This window comes from Labrus mixtus, chromosome 2 (assembly GCF_963584025.1).
Source record: "Labrus mixtus chromosome 2, fLabMix1.1, whole genome shotgun sequence".
Classification (NCBI taxonomy): Eukaryota; Metazoa; Chordata; class Actinopteri; order Labriformes; family Labridae; genus Labrus; species Labrus mixtus.
The window spans coordinates 18434137-18449606 of record NC_083613.1 but is presented as its reverse complement, the minus strand read 5'-3'; the positions used below and the strand labels follow the sequence as shown (position 1 = coordinate 18449606).

At 38.9% G+C, this 15470-nt stretch overlaps 2 protein-coding genes across 4 annotated transcripts; one reads left to right on the top strand and one right to left on the bottom strand.

Annotated features, from left to right (window-relative positions):
- Positions 1-2927: 2927 nt before the first annotated feature.
- LOC132954358 (G-protein coupled receptor 4) lies at positions 2928-4495 on the top strand. Its single transcript, XM_061026906.1, has 3 exons — positions 2928-2950; positions 3150-3573; positions 3965-4495. Exons 1-3 carry the CDS (start codon positions 2928-2930, stop codon positions 4493-4495), a joined length of 978 nt encoding a protein of 325 aa, XP_060882889.1.
- A 727-nt stretch (positions 4496-5222) lies between these two features.
- LOC132987229 (uncharacterized) lies at positions 5223-9755 on the bottom strand. Of its 3 annotated transcripts, none has more exons than XM_061054152.1 (3): positions 9559-9755; positions 7206-7470; positions 5223-6701 (listed from the first exon to the last, which is right to left on the bottom strand). In XM_061054152.1, the coding sequence occupies exons 2-3, from the start codon at positions 7467-7469 to the stop codon at positions 6033-6035; spliced, it is 933 nt and encodes a 310-aa protein (XP_060910135.1). In that variant the 5' UTR covers position 7470; positions 9559-9755; the 3' UTR covers positions 5223-6032. The 3 variants fall into 3 exon arrangements, with proteins under 3 accessions (XP_060910135.1, XP_060910144.1, XP_060910125.1); XM_061054161.1 differs by lacking the exon at positions 9559-9755 and adding an exon at positions 8231-8482; XM_061054142.1 differs by lacking the exon at positions 9559-9755 and adding an exon at positions 8178-8480.
- Positions 9756-15470: the final 5715 nt, after the last annotated feature.

Below are 15470 nucleotides of genomic sequence, written 5' to 3'. Positions count from 1 at the left end.
TGAAGATCTCTGAGGTGGAGCAGACACCAGGTTTGCCCAGCAAAAGGCGTAAGACCAGAGCATTGGTTGGTAACCCCAGTGTTGGCACTGTTACTACAGTGGGCATGAGGTACCAGATAAGTACACTGACATCTGCTTCTGTGTTGGTCTGATTACTGGTTTTGCTGCCGTTCAAATTTTCCATCACTTTGGCTGACCCAAAGGTCAAGGTGCTGTCAATATCTGAATTATCTGTGAACAGAGAGGATACATCAACTTCTACTCACATTAGAGGTGTGTTAAGAATGAAAGAAAAGCAAATGGTGTTTTTAAATGGACTTGAGCTTGTATAGTGCTTTTCTAGTCTTCAGACTACTCAAAGCGCTTTTTCCAATGCCGGTGACACCTACCCATTCACACCACATTGACACTGTGGCTGTTAGGTGAAAGTATCCATCAGTATTAACTACATCCATTCATACACCACTGACAAAGCAGCTGGAGCAATTTGGGATGTGATGTCTTGCTGAGTGACCCTTCGATGTGGGGATGCAGGAGCTGGGGATTGAACCCCTGACCTTCCGGCTGAGAGATGACCAATCACTGAGCTACAGCCACCCGAGTTATGTTACCAGTGCAAGTTTGCCTGTGGCGAAGCTTCTATGTCTAGGTTCTCAGCACCCTCCCAAAGCTCACACCACTCAGTGAATCTCACCGCCTTCTACAGAAACTTAATCTGATTGGTCTTTAAATTTAAAAGATGCCCAAACAAGTAATGATGTAATGATGCAGATTTGTAAATAGGCTACTATAAAGTCATGCTTTACCAGGTATTTTCACAACGATTCTTTTTTTATGGAGATTGGATTTATGAGTGCATTTGCATTGCATCAGAAGATGAAAATATTTAACTTTACTTAAATGAACCAATGATGCAATTTCATAACACTGAACATGTTCTCACGGTAAAAAAATATGTTGTGTCAAAAGTGTTAGCAGTTATCTCTGTTACGCTTTCCTCTGAGAAAACTTAGTTGTATCCGATACAATTACATTAGCTGTCCCAGTAAGTACTATCAGAGGTCCAGGATAAACTTCACCAAGAGCCTGAAGCTTGCTAGGACACTACTAACAGCAAAAAAGTACACAAATTATTTTTGTAGTACCATGTCAAAATAACCATTGTTCCGATTTTTTTTTTTCGGTTACTGTAGAGCATTAAATAGTAACGTTTATTCACTTACCCTGTGAGATTTTTTTAAGCACATTTCATGTCAACCTAGCTCCCAGATCTGTCTATTCCCCCCAGCACAGTAATATTGGTGTCCTGCTGCATTATCCTGGTGTTGTATGTTTGCACACAATCACCACAAACATTATTTTATACTTTGCAAATTGTATTTATCTTATGGCAGGTGTTCTTTTGTGCACTCTGTCTAGCTTGGTAACGTGATGCAAATACCCTTAAATGGCGTGCGTTAAACCAATTATTGTTATTGCTAGCGAAGTTCTGTTTTGATAGTGTCTGTTGTTAAATGAGTAGTTATGCCACAGAATGTTTTTATAGTCTTTGGCCATACATATTGTCTACACGCTTGTTTTCTTCTGCACATTCAGAGCCTCTTGTGAATTCAACCCTACCAAACCATTATTATTATTTATAAACTTTACATATTCGTAACACCTTATTATCCTTAGAATAACTTAACACCTTGTGGGGTCCTGGTGATCTGGACTTTTTCCCACAGAAAAGAATTGACATTAACACCTTAATATTTGATCTTTTATTTTTTCAAATGTCAAGACAAATGTTTGGGTGACGGATTAAAATACTAAAATAGCAAAAATAGAACTGTGTCATCTTTGCTGTTAGTTGTCCTGGCATGCATTACAAAATGTTTTTTTTGTTTCCTTTTCAGTTCTTACATGAGTGTTAACCAGTGCTGACGTTTTCTCTCATGGCATTTGCACATGCAGCAAAGACCTACACCTGTTTGCATTCTTGAGTCATGCAGCATTTATATATAATAAAATGTATCAGTTATTTTGCATAGCTCTAACATAAATTTGTGTAACACAGATACAACCTTTTTCCAAACTCATCGTAGACACTCATCTAGTCAGTTATGTAATGACACATTTTAAAATAACATCACAACATAACTTATGCAAGTGGGTGTTTGTCATGACTTTGCAATCGCGTATTCTAAACAGGGTATTCTCAACGCCTACCACAGAACATCAGTAACACCTTGCATTAGATTTCTCATTTATGCTGACCTTGCATCACCTGTTTACTGAAAGTGTACAGTTGCATCAGTGAGAACAAATGTTCAGCTGCGGGGCTGTAGAACAACCCTGCAATCAGATTACCCTTTTGATGCCATTGCAGGTTCCAGAAATGAAGAAGAATCAACACATCAGAAGCAATGCGAAACTACAAGACTCATGCCTTCATAATGCAACAACCGGGCAAAGGCGTATCAACACTTTGGTGCCACACAACAAAAGTGAAATTGAATGGATTGTGCGGACATTATTAGCCTTCATGCAGGTTGTTTAACAATATAGACTCCTCAAAAGCAAAGGGTCGTCTTAACACATGAATGACTCAAGCACTAGAGAATATGACAAGAAAGCGAAAATCTCTGTTCATGCAGCATGTATAACAATATGTCTATATATGGACACTATGGCCAACCCTATCAAACTAAATCTAAAACCTCCCTGTTGTTCATATCCAAACCATCCAATCAGGCAAGATGTTTCAGAAACCCTTACTTGCATTAACACCCAATCATACAACAAGAGAGAAACAATGCCCTTTTAGACGGGCCCAATCCAACCATGGCATTAGTCCCCGTGGAGCGTCTTTATAAGATTCTGTCCGCACAGATAATGTGCTGTGCGCAAGAAAGTTTGTAGGACTAGAAGAGGACTAGGACTGCATGACACAAGGAATTGTGTTAAGGTACGTTTGTTTTTATCTGAAGTCTGGTTCTACTGCTTTTGACTGGTGTTGTTCCTTGTGGGGGTTCTTTGAAGAGAGTGTTAATATGTGACTGAAGAATAAATAGTAGGTTTTCTGCATCTTGATGAAGTGCCTATTTAGGGGTCACTGAAATGTAAATAAGTATAACTAACCCTTTACTCCAATTTCTTTCTCTTAGCATCCGAGCCTCTCCCTCAAGCAGAAGCAAATTCCTCTCCACAATGTTCAACTCCAGTCTCAGCCCATCTGCCAGCCTCTATGTTAACTCCACCAGCCCTGGTGGCCCCCGTGGAACTCCACCATGGTATCAGTTCCCTGTATGCGCAGTTGCACCTTACGGCTTCATTTTCTACTTCGGGGTTAAGGTGTTTAACCTGGCAGTCGGGACACCTTGTAACTTCCTGGTCATCTGGCAGATTGCCACCAGGAAAAGCGACGCGTCCACCTGTGACATCTTCATCTTCAACCTGGCCATTCTCGACGCATACTTCGGTCTGATGACGCCAATAGAGATGACCAACAGGCTACTACTGGATGACAGCCGCATTTGGTACTCTCAGCGGTTCGCCTACGGGATCAAAGATGTAGCTCCACTCTTTCTCGTGAGTTTTTACACATGTTAACATACAGTACAGCAGATTGATCAATGCTTGATATCTAGGACTTCTATGAAACTACACATTAGACCATGGCCTTTTTTACCTGTTGCCCATATAATACCGGGTCCTTTGAGGCCCAAAAAGACTTAAATAAAATAAATTATTTGTTTTGTTTTTCAACCCCTTTCAAGTCACAAACAATATAATAGTTAATTTCAGACATATTGTTAAATGACATCAGGTCAGTTAACATCTTGAAACTGTTTTGTTGAGTACATCACATCTGTAGTCAAATGTAACTCTCTCCCTCCACACAAACTCAAACAGATTGTCTTACCTCTTACTTAAAAGCATTTCTATACTCTAACATGCCTTAATGGATCTGCTGTTCCAGGTGTGTATTTGCCTAGACCGCTACATGGCTGTGGTCCACCCTGTACTCTTCAGTGGAATACGAGACAATAAGATCCGCATTGGTATATCTGTTGTGGTCTGGGGCTTCATTCTAGCTTACGGCTTCACCAAGTGCTTCCTAGGAGTCATGAGTGTCAACGAGGTCTTCAGTGGTGTCATCCTCTTTTCCTTTGCGGTCATGGTCTTCTGCAACATCTCTGTTATCTGGGTCCTTAGACGCTCAGTGGCAGGAAAGGAGGAGATGCACCCAGTGAAGAAGAAGGCCTTCAAGATGGTTCTGATCATCCTCGGCATCATCGTAGCCAACTACCTGCCCCCTGTGGCTCTCATGCCCTTTGTGCCCTACTACACGTTCTTGCAATTCCGCTGCCAGATCAGCATCAGCGTGTTCGCCATCATGGATCTGAGCTGCAGCGTTGAGCCTCTCCTCTACATCACAAAGATGGAGCGTGTGGAAGGCAGGTGCTGTGCACAGAGTGTTTCTAAGAAGCCTCAGGATGACATGGTGTGATTAAGCCTCATCTGAATCAAATTAGTCTTGTTAAAATAAAAAATGGATATGCTCAGGTTCTTACCCTGTAAGAGATATGCACTGCAAAGCCTTATCACAATAACTTCATAATTGATTGACTATTGACTGAGAGTATCATCTTTTTGTCATTTGTTTAACTGTGAGAAAAAAATGTTGAATTTATGTGAAAGCCGCAAATGAAATCTGCATTTACTATTACTAAAGGCGCACTTTTCTAAATCCATTGTTAGGACACTTATCCAAAAGCAGAGTGCGTCATCTTGTTTCACGTTGGGGATAATAAGTAATGAAGGTGTGTTAATATGTAATAAAAGCTGCAACCTTGTTATGTATTACACAATATGATAGCAAACATTTCTAAGGCAGTTACATTTTTAAATGTATGTTCAGTACATCCAATAAAATCACAGAACAGGTTTAGAGTAAGAAAAAAAGAATGTTGAGTGAAGAGTTGCGTTTGTTCTCTTTAGCTGCCATGGCGACCGCTGTTAAAAACCCCCTTCAAAAACACAGAGGCCTATTTGTGTCCCTTTTAATGAAAGCCTTGGGGGGAATCGGGTTTAGAGAGCACTGATTTAGCACTTAGCAAGTCATTAATTAAGCTTAATAATCAGGAATCCACTTTGGGACCAATTAGCGTCAATGTAATGCGTGAGCCTGCAGGTTGTGTGATTGGTTAACTAAGTACAAAACACACTGCAATTAATAAAGGAACACAAACAGGGAGTTTAATGATTGCATTACATTGTAACTGTTTTTATTTTGAGGGAATTCAATTTGGAAAATTTCAAGATTAGAATTGTATCCACTAGAATAATAACATTTAAGAAACAAGTGGTGTTCAAGTGAAAATGCTTTGATGTAATTTATGTCTGTGGTTTTCCTTTCCATTTTCAGTTTTAATTAAGCTTCGGTTTCAGTGCAACGTCCATCAACAACAGATAAAGATCGTGACAGCTTTATGATTTCAGAAGGTCTTTATTATTTTACTCCACGAGGGAACTTTGTCATAGCATTTAATGCTGATTATACAAACATAATTTTACACTGAAGTAAAGCTTCATTTTGTCAAAGAATGAAAAATGATTGTAAAGAATCACTAATGTTTCTGATAATTGGAGAGGGATAGAATGATGATATAACGTCCTTACAAATCATTAACTGTACATGAATTTTAATATTTTTAGTTACAATTTACTTTGTTAATAAATTAGAAAAAGACAGAAATTCTTACAATTTGCTGGTCTATCCTTATTGTATTCAGGTTCTTTAGTAACTATATGTTCAATTTAAATTTAAGGAACATTTCCAAAGGGTTATGTCAGTCTTAAATGTACCGTGCAGTTTATTTATAATATTTTTATTATTAAGTTAAGGTTATTCATGCAAACCTTTACAGCCTGTAGCCTTTGCAATAGTAGCTGTACGTTTAGTTTACGTACTTCTTCTTACCACTTAAGGCAGAGAGGGATTCCTTTTACAGCTAAAAGCAACTATTGAGCTGTAGGTATAAGCCTTAGGTCCGAGTAATTTTCATTTGGAGTTCCTTCAGACATTCTTGGCTGGCCATAGGTCCATCTTCTGACGTCACATACCCAGGGTAAGTTTGGTAAAACTCAGGAAGTGATGATTTATTGCTGACATCTCCTGTCCCTGATGGAGGTAGAAACAGTGGTATCAACTTGGCGTGGGCGTAGTCAATCTCAAAACCCTCAAAAATAAGCCCCACTCCAAAGGCACCTAAACCCTCCTCCAGAAGCTTTGACACCTTCAGGGTCGACAGTACCAGCTTCTCATAGTCCTCTTTTTCTAGCCTGAATATATCTGAGGTCAATGGCCGTCGTGGGACCAGTACAGTAAAACCCGGAGAATTTGGAAAAGGAGTCAAAAAGGCAACATGGCTTTCATCGTCCCACACCCGCCATTGCTGCTCCTCCCCACGAACGATGCGTGAAAACAGACCGGGGTGAGCTGGATCATCCCCAAGGAAAGTCAGATTGTGTGGAGCGTCAGGTAGTGGGAGTTTGGCTCTAATCTTAGCTTGAATGTCTGACAAGCTGGAGTCACTCCATCGGGGAGCTGTCTTTGAGGTGCAGTATCCAGGGTCCTGAGCATTGTGCTCCTCATCTTCGGCCAGGTGAGGGCGCCAGTCTGCATCAAGACCATGTAGAGGGAGGACAAGGATCTGAAGAAATTGTAATAAATGTGTATTTAGTTGTTCAAAATGACATTTTTTTCCCCAACTTAACACCTAACCATTTGAAATTATTTACAAAAAAAAATGACAGGTTCAAACAAAATGTCTACATGTTTTTTCATTTATAATTTCAAAACTATTTTTTTATTTACACTTTAAATCCCTTGAAATTAATAAGCTTATATTTTCATTGTATCCCCACAAGAACTATAATTGTTAATAATGCCTCCCACTAGGTGCTCGGAGCACATTTGCTGCTCAGACTCATGGGATTGTAGTTACAAATCCTAATACAATCACTGGTTTTACCACCAGGGAATAACTCTAGTAATTGCTTTTGAGGCTCTCACATGAGTACAGGACTAACATTTAACAAATGCTTGACTGCTCAGCATCAAAACAAATACAGAACATTATTTTCTATCAGACTTATTATTCTTTTGCTTTCCATGGACTGAAAATCAGAATATCCTCAGGCCATACAACACTCACCTGTGCCGGTCTGTCTCTGCGGGGTCTACTGACTAGCGCACACCTTCTTACTGTCAGTCTGTCACACAGCAGCTCTGCAACAGTTCTCGCCCCCAACAGCCAGGCTAATAATTCCCGCTTCTCCAGGTGGAAGATGCTGCCTCCAAGGCTGCCAGGGGTGCTGCTCTCCAGAACAACAGATCCTGGGGTCCAGGGCTGGGGATGGAGGTAGGCCAACAGACCCTCCGACTCCCAGATGACATGAGGGGGAGGAGTGAAGGACATTCTGTAGTGGAAGAGCATGAGTGAGATTACGGTAAAACTCGAAGTACGAATCTTTTACTTGGTAGAAATATTTTTACAGTGTTGCTACTTTAACTAACAACTACCATAATTAATTGTAAAAAAGTTTCCAGAAATCGTTATACATTTATAAGCATATCTGTTTTAACCAAATAGGACATATAACGATTTAAAGGTTCAATATTTTAGAGCACACGTATAAGCCACGTCACTACCACGTGACGCTGATGATGGACGCCAAGAGCAAGCCAATCACAAAGACAGCTGAAAAAAGGGCAACTTTGTTGACTTGTTAACTCGAGTTAATGACTGTTTACTTCAGGACTATAGTGTGTCCCAAAGTCGAGCAGATGAACGCCAGAAATGTTCTTTAAAATAGTCTAAATGTTTAAATAACAAGACAAAAAAGAAAGGTTTTGTGTTACTTCTTATTTCGCTCATGTGACTTCGAGGCATCAAAGTTAATGACTAATGCCGAATTTTACTTGACATCAAAGCGAATAAGACAGCAGTCTTTTTAATGTTGAAACTAACGTTTTCACTGTGAAAAATATACATTTGCTGTCAAACACCTGATTTTAAAATGGGGTTTGGTTTAACAATTAACTGGACAGATAACTTCGAGCAATGCATTTGGTAGCCTACTCTTAATGTTAATGATTCACACACATTGAGCTTAGGCCTACTTACCTTTTGCTAATAAATCTTGTGAACAGCATAAAGTTAAGCAGGGTTAAACCGACCTTTTGTCGCTTCTCTCTGCTCGTCCTCGAGTAGTTCAATAAGCACATACAGCAACAAAATTCAACACGGTCGTTTCCGCTTTCCACGTGTACACATCCGTCAGTGCAAACATAAGCGAAATGGAGGCATTTAAAATGACTTTATGCTCAGTTAACCTACATCCATGCATTAAACACTCATGTCCCTCACACCTGGCTACTCCTTCCTCAACACACTCATTGACCCTCTGTTGATGTTACGAAAACTGTTCCCACTCAACGTTCTTGAAGCCAAAATATGCCGCTTAGGGGCGCTTCCGTCTCGCTTCCGTCTTGCGATTTTGACGTCATTTGGAGCCAGAGTCTGCGCAGTAGGGTCCGGTGGGAGGAGCCCTGGTAACACGCCCCGCTATTTATTATTATTTTTACAGTCTATGGTTTAATCGTGCAATACCACCATCTGCTGGACTAATACAGTTTGGATTAGTAGGGATACCATGTTTCTCAGGAAAATCTGTTATGCCAATTAGTTAATAAAGTTTTAAAGGCAAATTTCTTGTAATCTAAAAAAAGGCAATGTTTTTGAATCCATCTAGTATAGGGCCTACCTAAAGTTATAGGCTATGAAATACTTTTCATTGTGTAGCCTACTTTAAATTAACTCCTGTATGGCTAGGGCTATTTCCTAATATTTCATTTAAAGCTTCTGTTAGAAGTTTGTATCTGGTTAGGAGACAGACTTAAATGAATATTTCCCTTTATAACCTTCAAAGGCAAAGGGTTGGTCATCAGAGGCAATACTGATGCTAGGCTATATTGTTTTTATCAATGTCTGAAGATGCTGCCAGGGGACAAAGTGATCAACTGCTTTACTTTTCTCCACAGCAAAGATTCTCAATAAATTATGAATTTGATTGTTGAAAGAGCCAGGTTGGTCTTTTTGAATAAAATAAAAACATGTACCCAACAAAAAAAAAAAATCTTTGTTATAACAAAGTCAAAACTAACTAAAAAAATCCTCACAGAATGCTTGCTTGTCTACTATTAGTGTTAAGATAAACTGTGATATTGTGTTAAGACATTTGTAGTAAATATATAGGCTATATGTAATCACATGTGCTCTAAAAAATAGCCTCAAAAATATGTAAATATAAATAAAGACTGAATAAAAACAGGGCCATGTCACTCATTTTTCTCAGGGTGACTTTGATCTGTAGTCTAGTATGAAGTCCTGTGACCTGTTGACACCATAGACTGTAAGTTTCCCTCACAGCGTCATGAGACATTCAGACAATGGGTTACAACTTTTGCTGCAGTTTGAAGAAGTAACAGCAGGGGGCGCTACTGACCTGCAGACGAACGCGAGGGAATCGCTTACTGGTAGAATAGCGAAATGGCAACGAAATTAAACATCATTTCGGAAAATAAAACCCTTTGACTCATTCCAATTTTTCTTTCGTCATCATCATCTTATCAGATTTTCAGTTTCGCCAGAGTGAAACCTTCTTATCTCTAGTTTGTCCACAGGTATTACTCACTTCCTCCTTCTGCAGAAACTCGACTGAAATATGTCCACATTGTGAACATCCTTCTCGTCTTTCCCCGCCCATTTCTCATTTACGATACCCTGACACGAGTCAAACACACGCATACACACTGGTACTTTAATACGGAGTATATGTATACCTTGCTTTTTAAACAACAATTCATTCTACAATTTCCTCTTGACATGATTTAAATCTTGAACCCCAAAAAGAAGTCTAAACTAGCAACTAGACAGTCATTTGAGGAAGTGAAGACAGGACAAACCCCCCATTTGTCAGACATTTCCTCATTCTTAAATGTCACGTTAGTCCTCACAAAGATAGAAAAACAAGCACCACACTGCCCCCTCACACCTGAACATGTCCTAATGAAATTATATTGATAAATCAGAGATCAATAAAAAGGAACATTATGATAAAGAGGGGGGATGTGTTTTTGCTTCTCCTCAATTGATTTAAAAGTGTAGGTCAGCCATAAATGTCAACACTAGAAAATAAAACTTTATTCATCACCTTAAACAAACGGACAACTCCCTTGGCATTTACTCTTAAACATATGCAGAGAAATGTTTTTGTTTCATTACATCCGATACATGACAAAATAAGTTATTTTGGTGTTCAAGACTGACAGTGGGTCATAGTGAATAAATGTGTCGTCCCACTTTCTGAGAGTAAATCTGTCTTCCTAATCTGAAGCCCATGACCTCGGTAATGAGCTCAGCTGCTCAGAGATCCTCTGCGGAGCGTCTCAGCTGAAGACCAGCACGATGATTCATCCTGCAAGAGGGGAGAGGGTCACCCAGGGTGAAAGTTACGGGGGCACTACAGAAATACCTAGATATATTTCTCTAGTTCACCTTTTACATGTGTGTCTGGTGTTAGCACCTCTAAAACATTGTAAAATTAACTGTCAATATAAAACTATTTGAAGGCAGATGGTCACATTTTTAAGGTAAATTTTGGCATTGGATCATATCCCTTGTATACCATAATATTATGCACCAAGACTAGTTTTTTCAAGGGTACAATTAACAGGTTTAAGGCTACTGCTAATCTGTTGTTTTTTGCTTTCTTTGTCAAATTTCCTTTAATAGAAGCACTGAGTTATTTTGATCAGACTTAATGGTCACTATACCAAGGGAAGCAGAAGTTCCATGTGACAGCTTTCCTGACGTTGCAACGGTATACGGTGTCAATGTGAAATTCAGGTTGTTAGTGGACACAGGCCTCGAGAGCAGTACTGCCTTCACAATCACAGTTTTGCGTTTAAAGCATTAATAAGAAAATAGTAACATTTACCCAAAACAAAGAGCAGTTAGGCTTCACAAAAAGGATTAATTTACAGTAACAAAACGATATACAAGATTACTACTCCATATATCTCTTGTTTTTACTTTTTTAGTGGTGAGGGAGAGAGGTTTAAAGTGGAAAAAAAATGTAGGAGATTATGTAACAAACTGTTACGCACTAATCAAGCCCAGATGTCCAACAGTGACCACAAACCCTGACTTGTTATTAATGAAACTGAAAAAGCCCACTGAATATTTTGCATACTTCCAATAGTCTCATGTAAGGGTTAAAGAAATCCAGATGAGTGACATTTCTGTGTCTCTGTTTGACTCTAGCTAACACCCTGCACATGTACCATGTTAAAGGTCTGTTTAATGTCTGAGCCACGTGCACTTAATAAGAGTATATCTGGCTTTTTCCAGGTCATGTTGACAAAAAAAGGAGCTGTGATGTTCACGCCTGCAGCTGATGTGGATTTGCTCCTGTAACCAAGCCATTGTCTGTTCTCCATTATAGACCGAATAAGTATTATGGCGCTTTCTCATACAGATTCTAACTTTTCATACTTTTATATACTTTTTCCCATTTTAAAATTATTTTAAATTCCCTGAGATGAACAACTAGCTAGTTTAATTTTAAAATTGTTTAATAAACACCATGGCTTCGTGACAATAATCTTTAAAATCTGATAATTTGCTGGGAAAAATACTAAACCTTGCTTTTGAGAAATCATGGAGGGGAAAGTCCCTGAATCACATCTTTATCCCTTTACACATAATGCACTACTCTCCCACAAATGTCCTTACATCCTCTGGATTGGGTATTTTTATTTAAAAAAAATATCAGGCTCTGTTCACTTGAACTTTAAGCGGTTTATTTCATGCAAACAACAAAAGGGATGGTGTGAAGACGTCATTCACGTTTAGCTGAGTTCCTCTGCAACTGTGAGAGCAGGTTAGACCACCTCCCTCAGTGTGGGACATGTGTGACAGGTCCATGTCTGATGGGTTAGTCTTGGGAGATATCTTGGGTGTTTTCACAGCTAAAAAAACATTGGTTTAAAATAACCTATGGGGAATAGTGTTTAATGAAAGATGAAGACAAACAAAATCAGTAAATATGCAAGAAATTACAACTAACAGACCTGGTATTTCTGTGTTTATTCAAAGTTGAAGTCATTTTGGTAGGGGAACTTTCCAATGCAAATTAACAGTGAGAAATACTGTAACCCTGTACACGTTGCTTTGTAGCATAGATATGCCAACACTTCCTTGAACAAACCAGGATAAACCACACAACCTAATTTAATGCTTGGTTTCTAATCTATAAATAGGAGTTCATGAGATCTCAAGTCCCATAAATTACAAGGTTGGGCCTGCTTTAACTCCAAGTTGACTCCATAATGTATCACAATTATAATATTAGCTTATCCTTTTTATCCTTCACAAGTTCTGCATGTGTGAGAGTTCAAATTAGCTGGGAATAGACCTGTGAACAGTGCAGGGTCAGAATAGTGTGTCAGATTGCTTTGCTATCATGGACATACAGTAGACAAACTATGAATAGCCTCGCAGCCTTACTAGGTTACAGTCCTTGGTTAGCCAAATGCCATTAAGTCATGTACTCTAATGTAATTTGAAATAAAGTCAATGATAGCCTCAACAGCCATTTCAGTTGTACCGTGGAACAGACTGCACTTCAGCATTTAACTGCACAATGTTCTTACCTTTGAACATTTGAAAATCCATTTATCTTTTTAAACTATTTTATGGGGTTGGCTCCTGGATACAATTACTGGTTACCAATGCAAGAGTCTCGTTTTAAATCTTGCTTTCATGAAGCAATGATCAAGTCTAGTATTTCTTTATAGTTTGATTAGTGTGAGGTAAATCTTGATAATCCCTACCCTTATCTATTTCCTTGTGCTAATCAAAGACCCTATGAACAAAGACTTCTTTCTTTTGACTTCATCCAGATAATTATTAATTCAATAACCTGCTCTAACCTTTTCCCTGTCCTTAAACAACTCTTTGTCATAACCGACCCAACCACTCCCTCTTGCCCTGCAGTAACTCCTTCCCTGTCATTGGCCTAACCATCTCTGCAACACCTGTTCCCCCATTTCCCTAGTAAGTACAGCAGGTTATATCCCCGCCCAATTGCATGCTATCTTTGCCAATCTAGTTTGCATTTGCCTAGCTTACCTGCCTTTCACTGCCTACCTGACCACTGACTTGTCTGTGGGTTCATGATTCTTCTACCTGTTATGGTCCTTGACTGGATATTGATTTGGCAGCAATGATAAGAGCCAGTCCAGTTCTATAAATGTGCATCAGAGTTTCCTTTCTTATCTCCCTTAACAACAAGAAACATTGGACCGTCCTTTGTAAAAGTAAATTAAATCTTGCTTTACCATAATTCACGAGAACAATATAGAACAGAGACGCTTAGTCTGTTAGACTTCGGTGTAACAGTAGTGGGATTATTTTAGCACTGCAGCTGTTTTATAAATCCTCATACATTCTCATTGGCTTCATTTAGTTTTCTGTTATATTAAAGCATAGCATTAGGGAGACATTCGATGTAATCTTTTTGATTGCATTCATCATAAAATAGCTTTGTAACAATAGACATATTAGCATAAAAGGACCATGTAAAGGGTCAATTCATGATTAAGTATATATGCATCATGGTTAACTAATTTACCATTTAGTAAAGTTTGCAATACAAAAACAAATTGATATCATGTCAAGAGTGTTAAAATCCTGTGTCTCATGCATCATTGCCTGGCCTCACACAGTCACAGAGGCTTCTCCTGGGAAACTTTCTGACCACAAAGCAGCATGTTGTGTGTGCATGCCATTGGAGGCTTTACTTCAGACCAACTCAGTCATACAAATCTCATGAAATGAGACACATGACACAGTCTATGTTAAATTGCATGAGGAAACCATTAAAGTGACGCACGTCACTGAATAACTGCCATGATCTTGATTACTCCTCCTGACTACAGAGGAATGTGACAAGACAAGAATAATCTATGCTGCTTAGTTTGGAGACACCACACCCATGATCTGCTCATGTGGTTGAAAAGACGTTTCTTTGAATCTATCATCTCTGTGAATCACTTACTTTACACTCAGTAATCTTTGATTTATTTAAAACTTATAGTAAATCATGTTTGAATTTATTTTACAGTAACTGGACTGCTGGGGCTGCTGTGTTGGTAGAGTCGTTGCCTCTCAACCAAAAGGTTGAGGGTTCAATCCCCAGCTGAGCAACATGTCCGATGTGTCCTTGGGCAAGACACTTAACCCTGCATTGCTACTGTGGTGGTGTATGAATGGATTAGTGTTGTACCTACTCTATGATGTACATTGCTTTGGATAAAAGCGTCTGCTAAGTGAATTGTAACATTGTAACATTGGACTGCACGCGTAAATTAACCTCAGCTTTACCCCAAATGCTTAAGGTAACGTCTCATGGGAATGACAATGATCTCTGACGCGAGCTCTACATCTTTTTAAGACACGTGATCGATAAACTTGGGTCTTCCACCATCCCCCCTCCCACTTTTATTATGGTGGTTATTTTGCTATACTAAGGACACAAGCTATTAATATGCTCCATTGTACTTCTTTTTCATCCGTATTTAAATTTATATTGCCCAACACACACAAAAGTGCAGGTCTGTCAAGGTGAGTGCTGTATGAATATTCTAAGGGATTCACCCCGTGGTGTTCTCGTAAAAAAAAAGCAAAAAGTGGAAAATATCCCCATGAAGGAATATAAAATCTAGTAAATAAGGGTCGACTCGTCTCTGTGGCCATACAGCTCCATCACACTTTATTATAGAAAGATCTATTAAGTTAGGGTTTAACTTGTCAACCGATAACTTCAGACTCCTAAGACTGTAAGAAGTGGAGAAGGCAGTGTATTAATCTAAAAAAGGTGACATATTTGGAATGCTGTCCAGTCTTGCTTTTCAACACAAGAACCATACAAAAATGTTTTAACTGAATCTTGCTAGCATGCTGTTAGCTTCCTGGCTCACAGCTGAGCCAAAGAATTCTATGACTACAGTATTTCCTGTTGCCAAGTTGTGTCTATGGGTGACAAACATTTTTATTGTATAAGAAACCTTGTATTTAATGATAATTGTTTCTGTTTAAAGTTAACGCATCGGGTGATTCAAGGTATGCAGAGTTTTTGGCTTGTCAACAAATCTCTAGATGTTGATTGCAGAAATGTGTGAAAACATGAATTCATGGTCTGATTTTTATCTTGTGTAAGTGACAACAGTTGAAGCAGGATCATGCCGGACAAGATGTCAATCATTGGGAATTATGGGACAGTTCTCTTATTACCTGAAAAAGAAGACTCCATTGGGCATTATTCCTCACTAGTCAGAAATATCTGTGTTACAG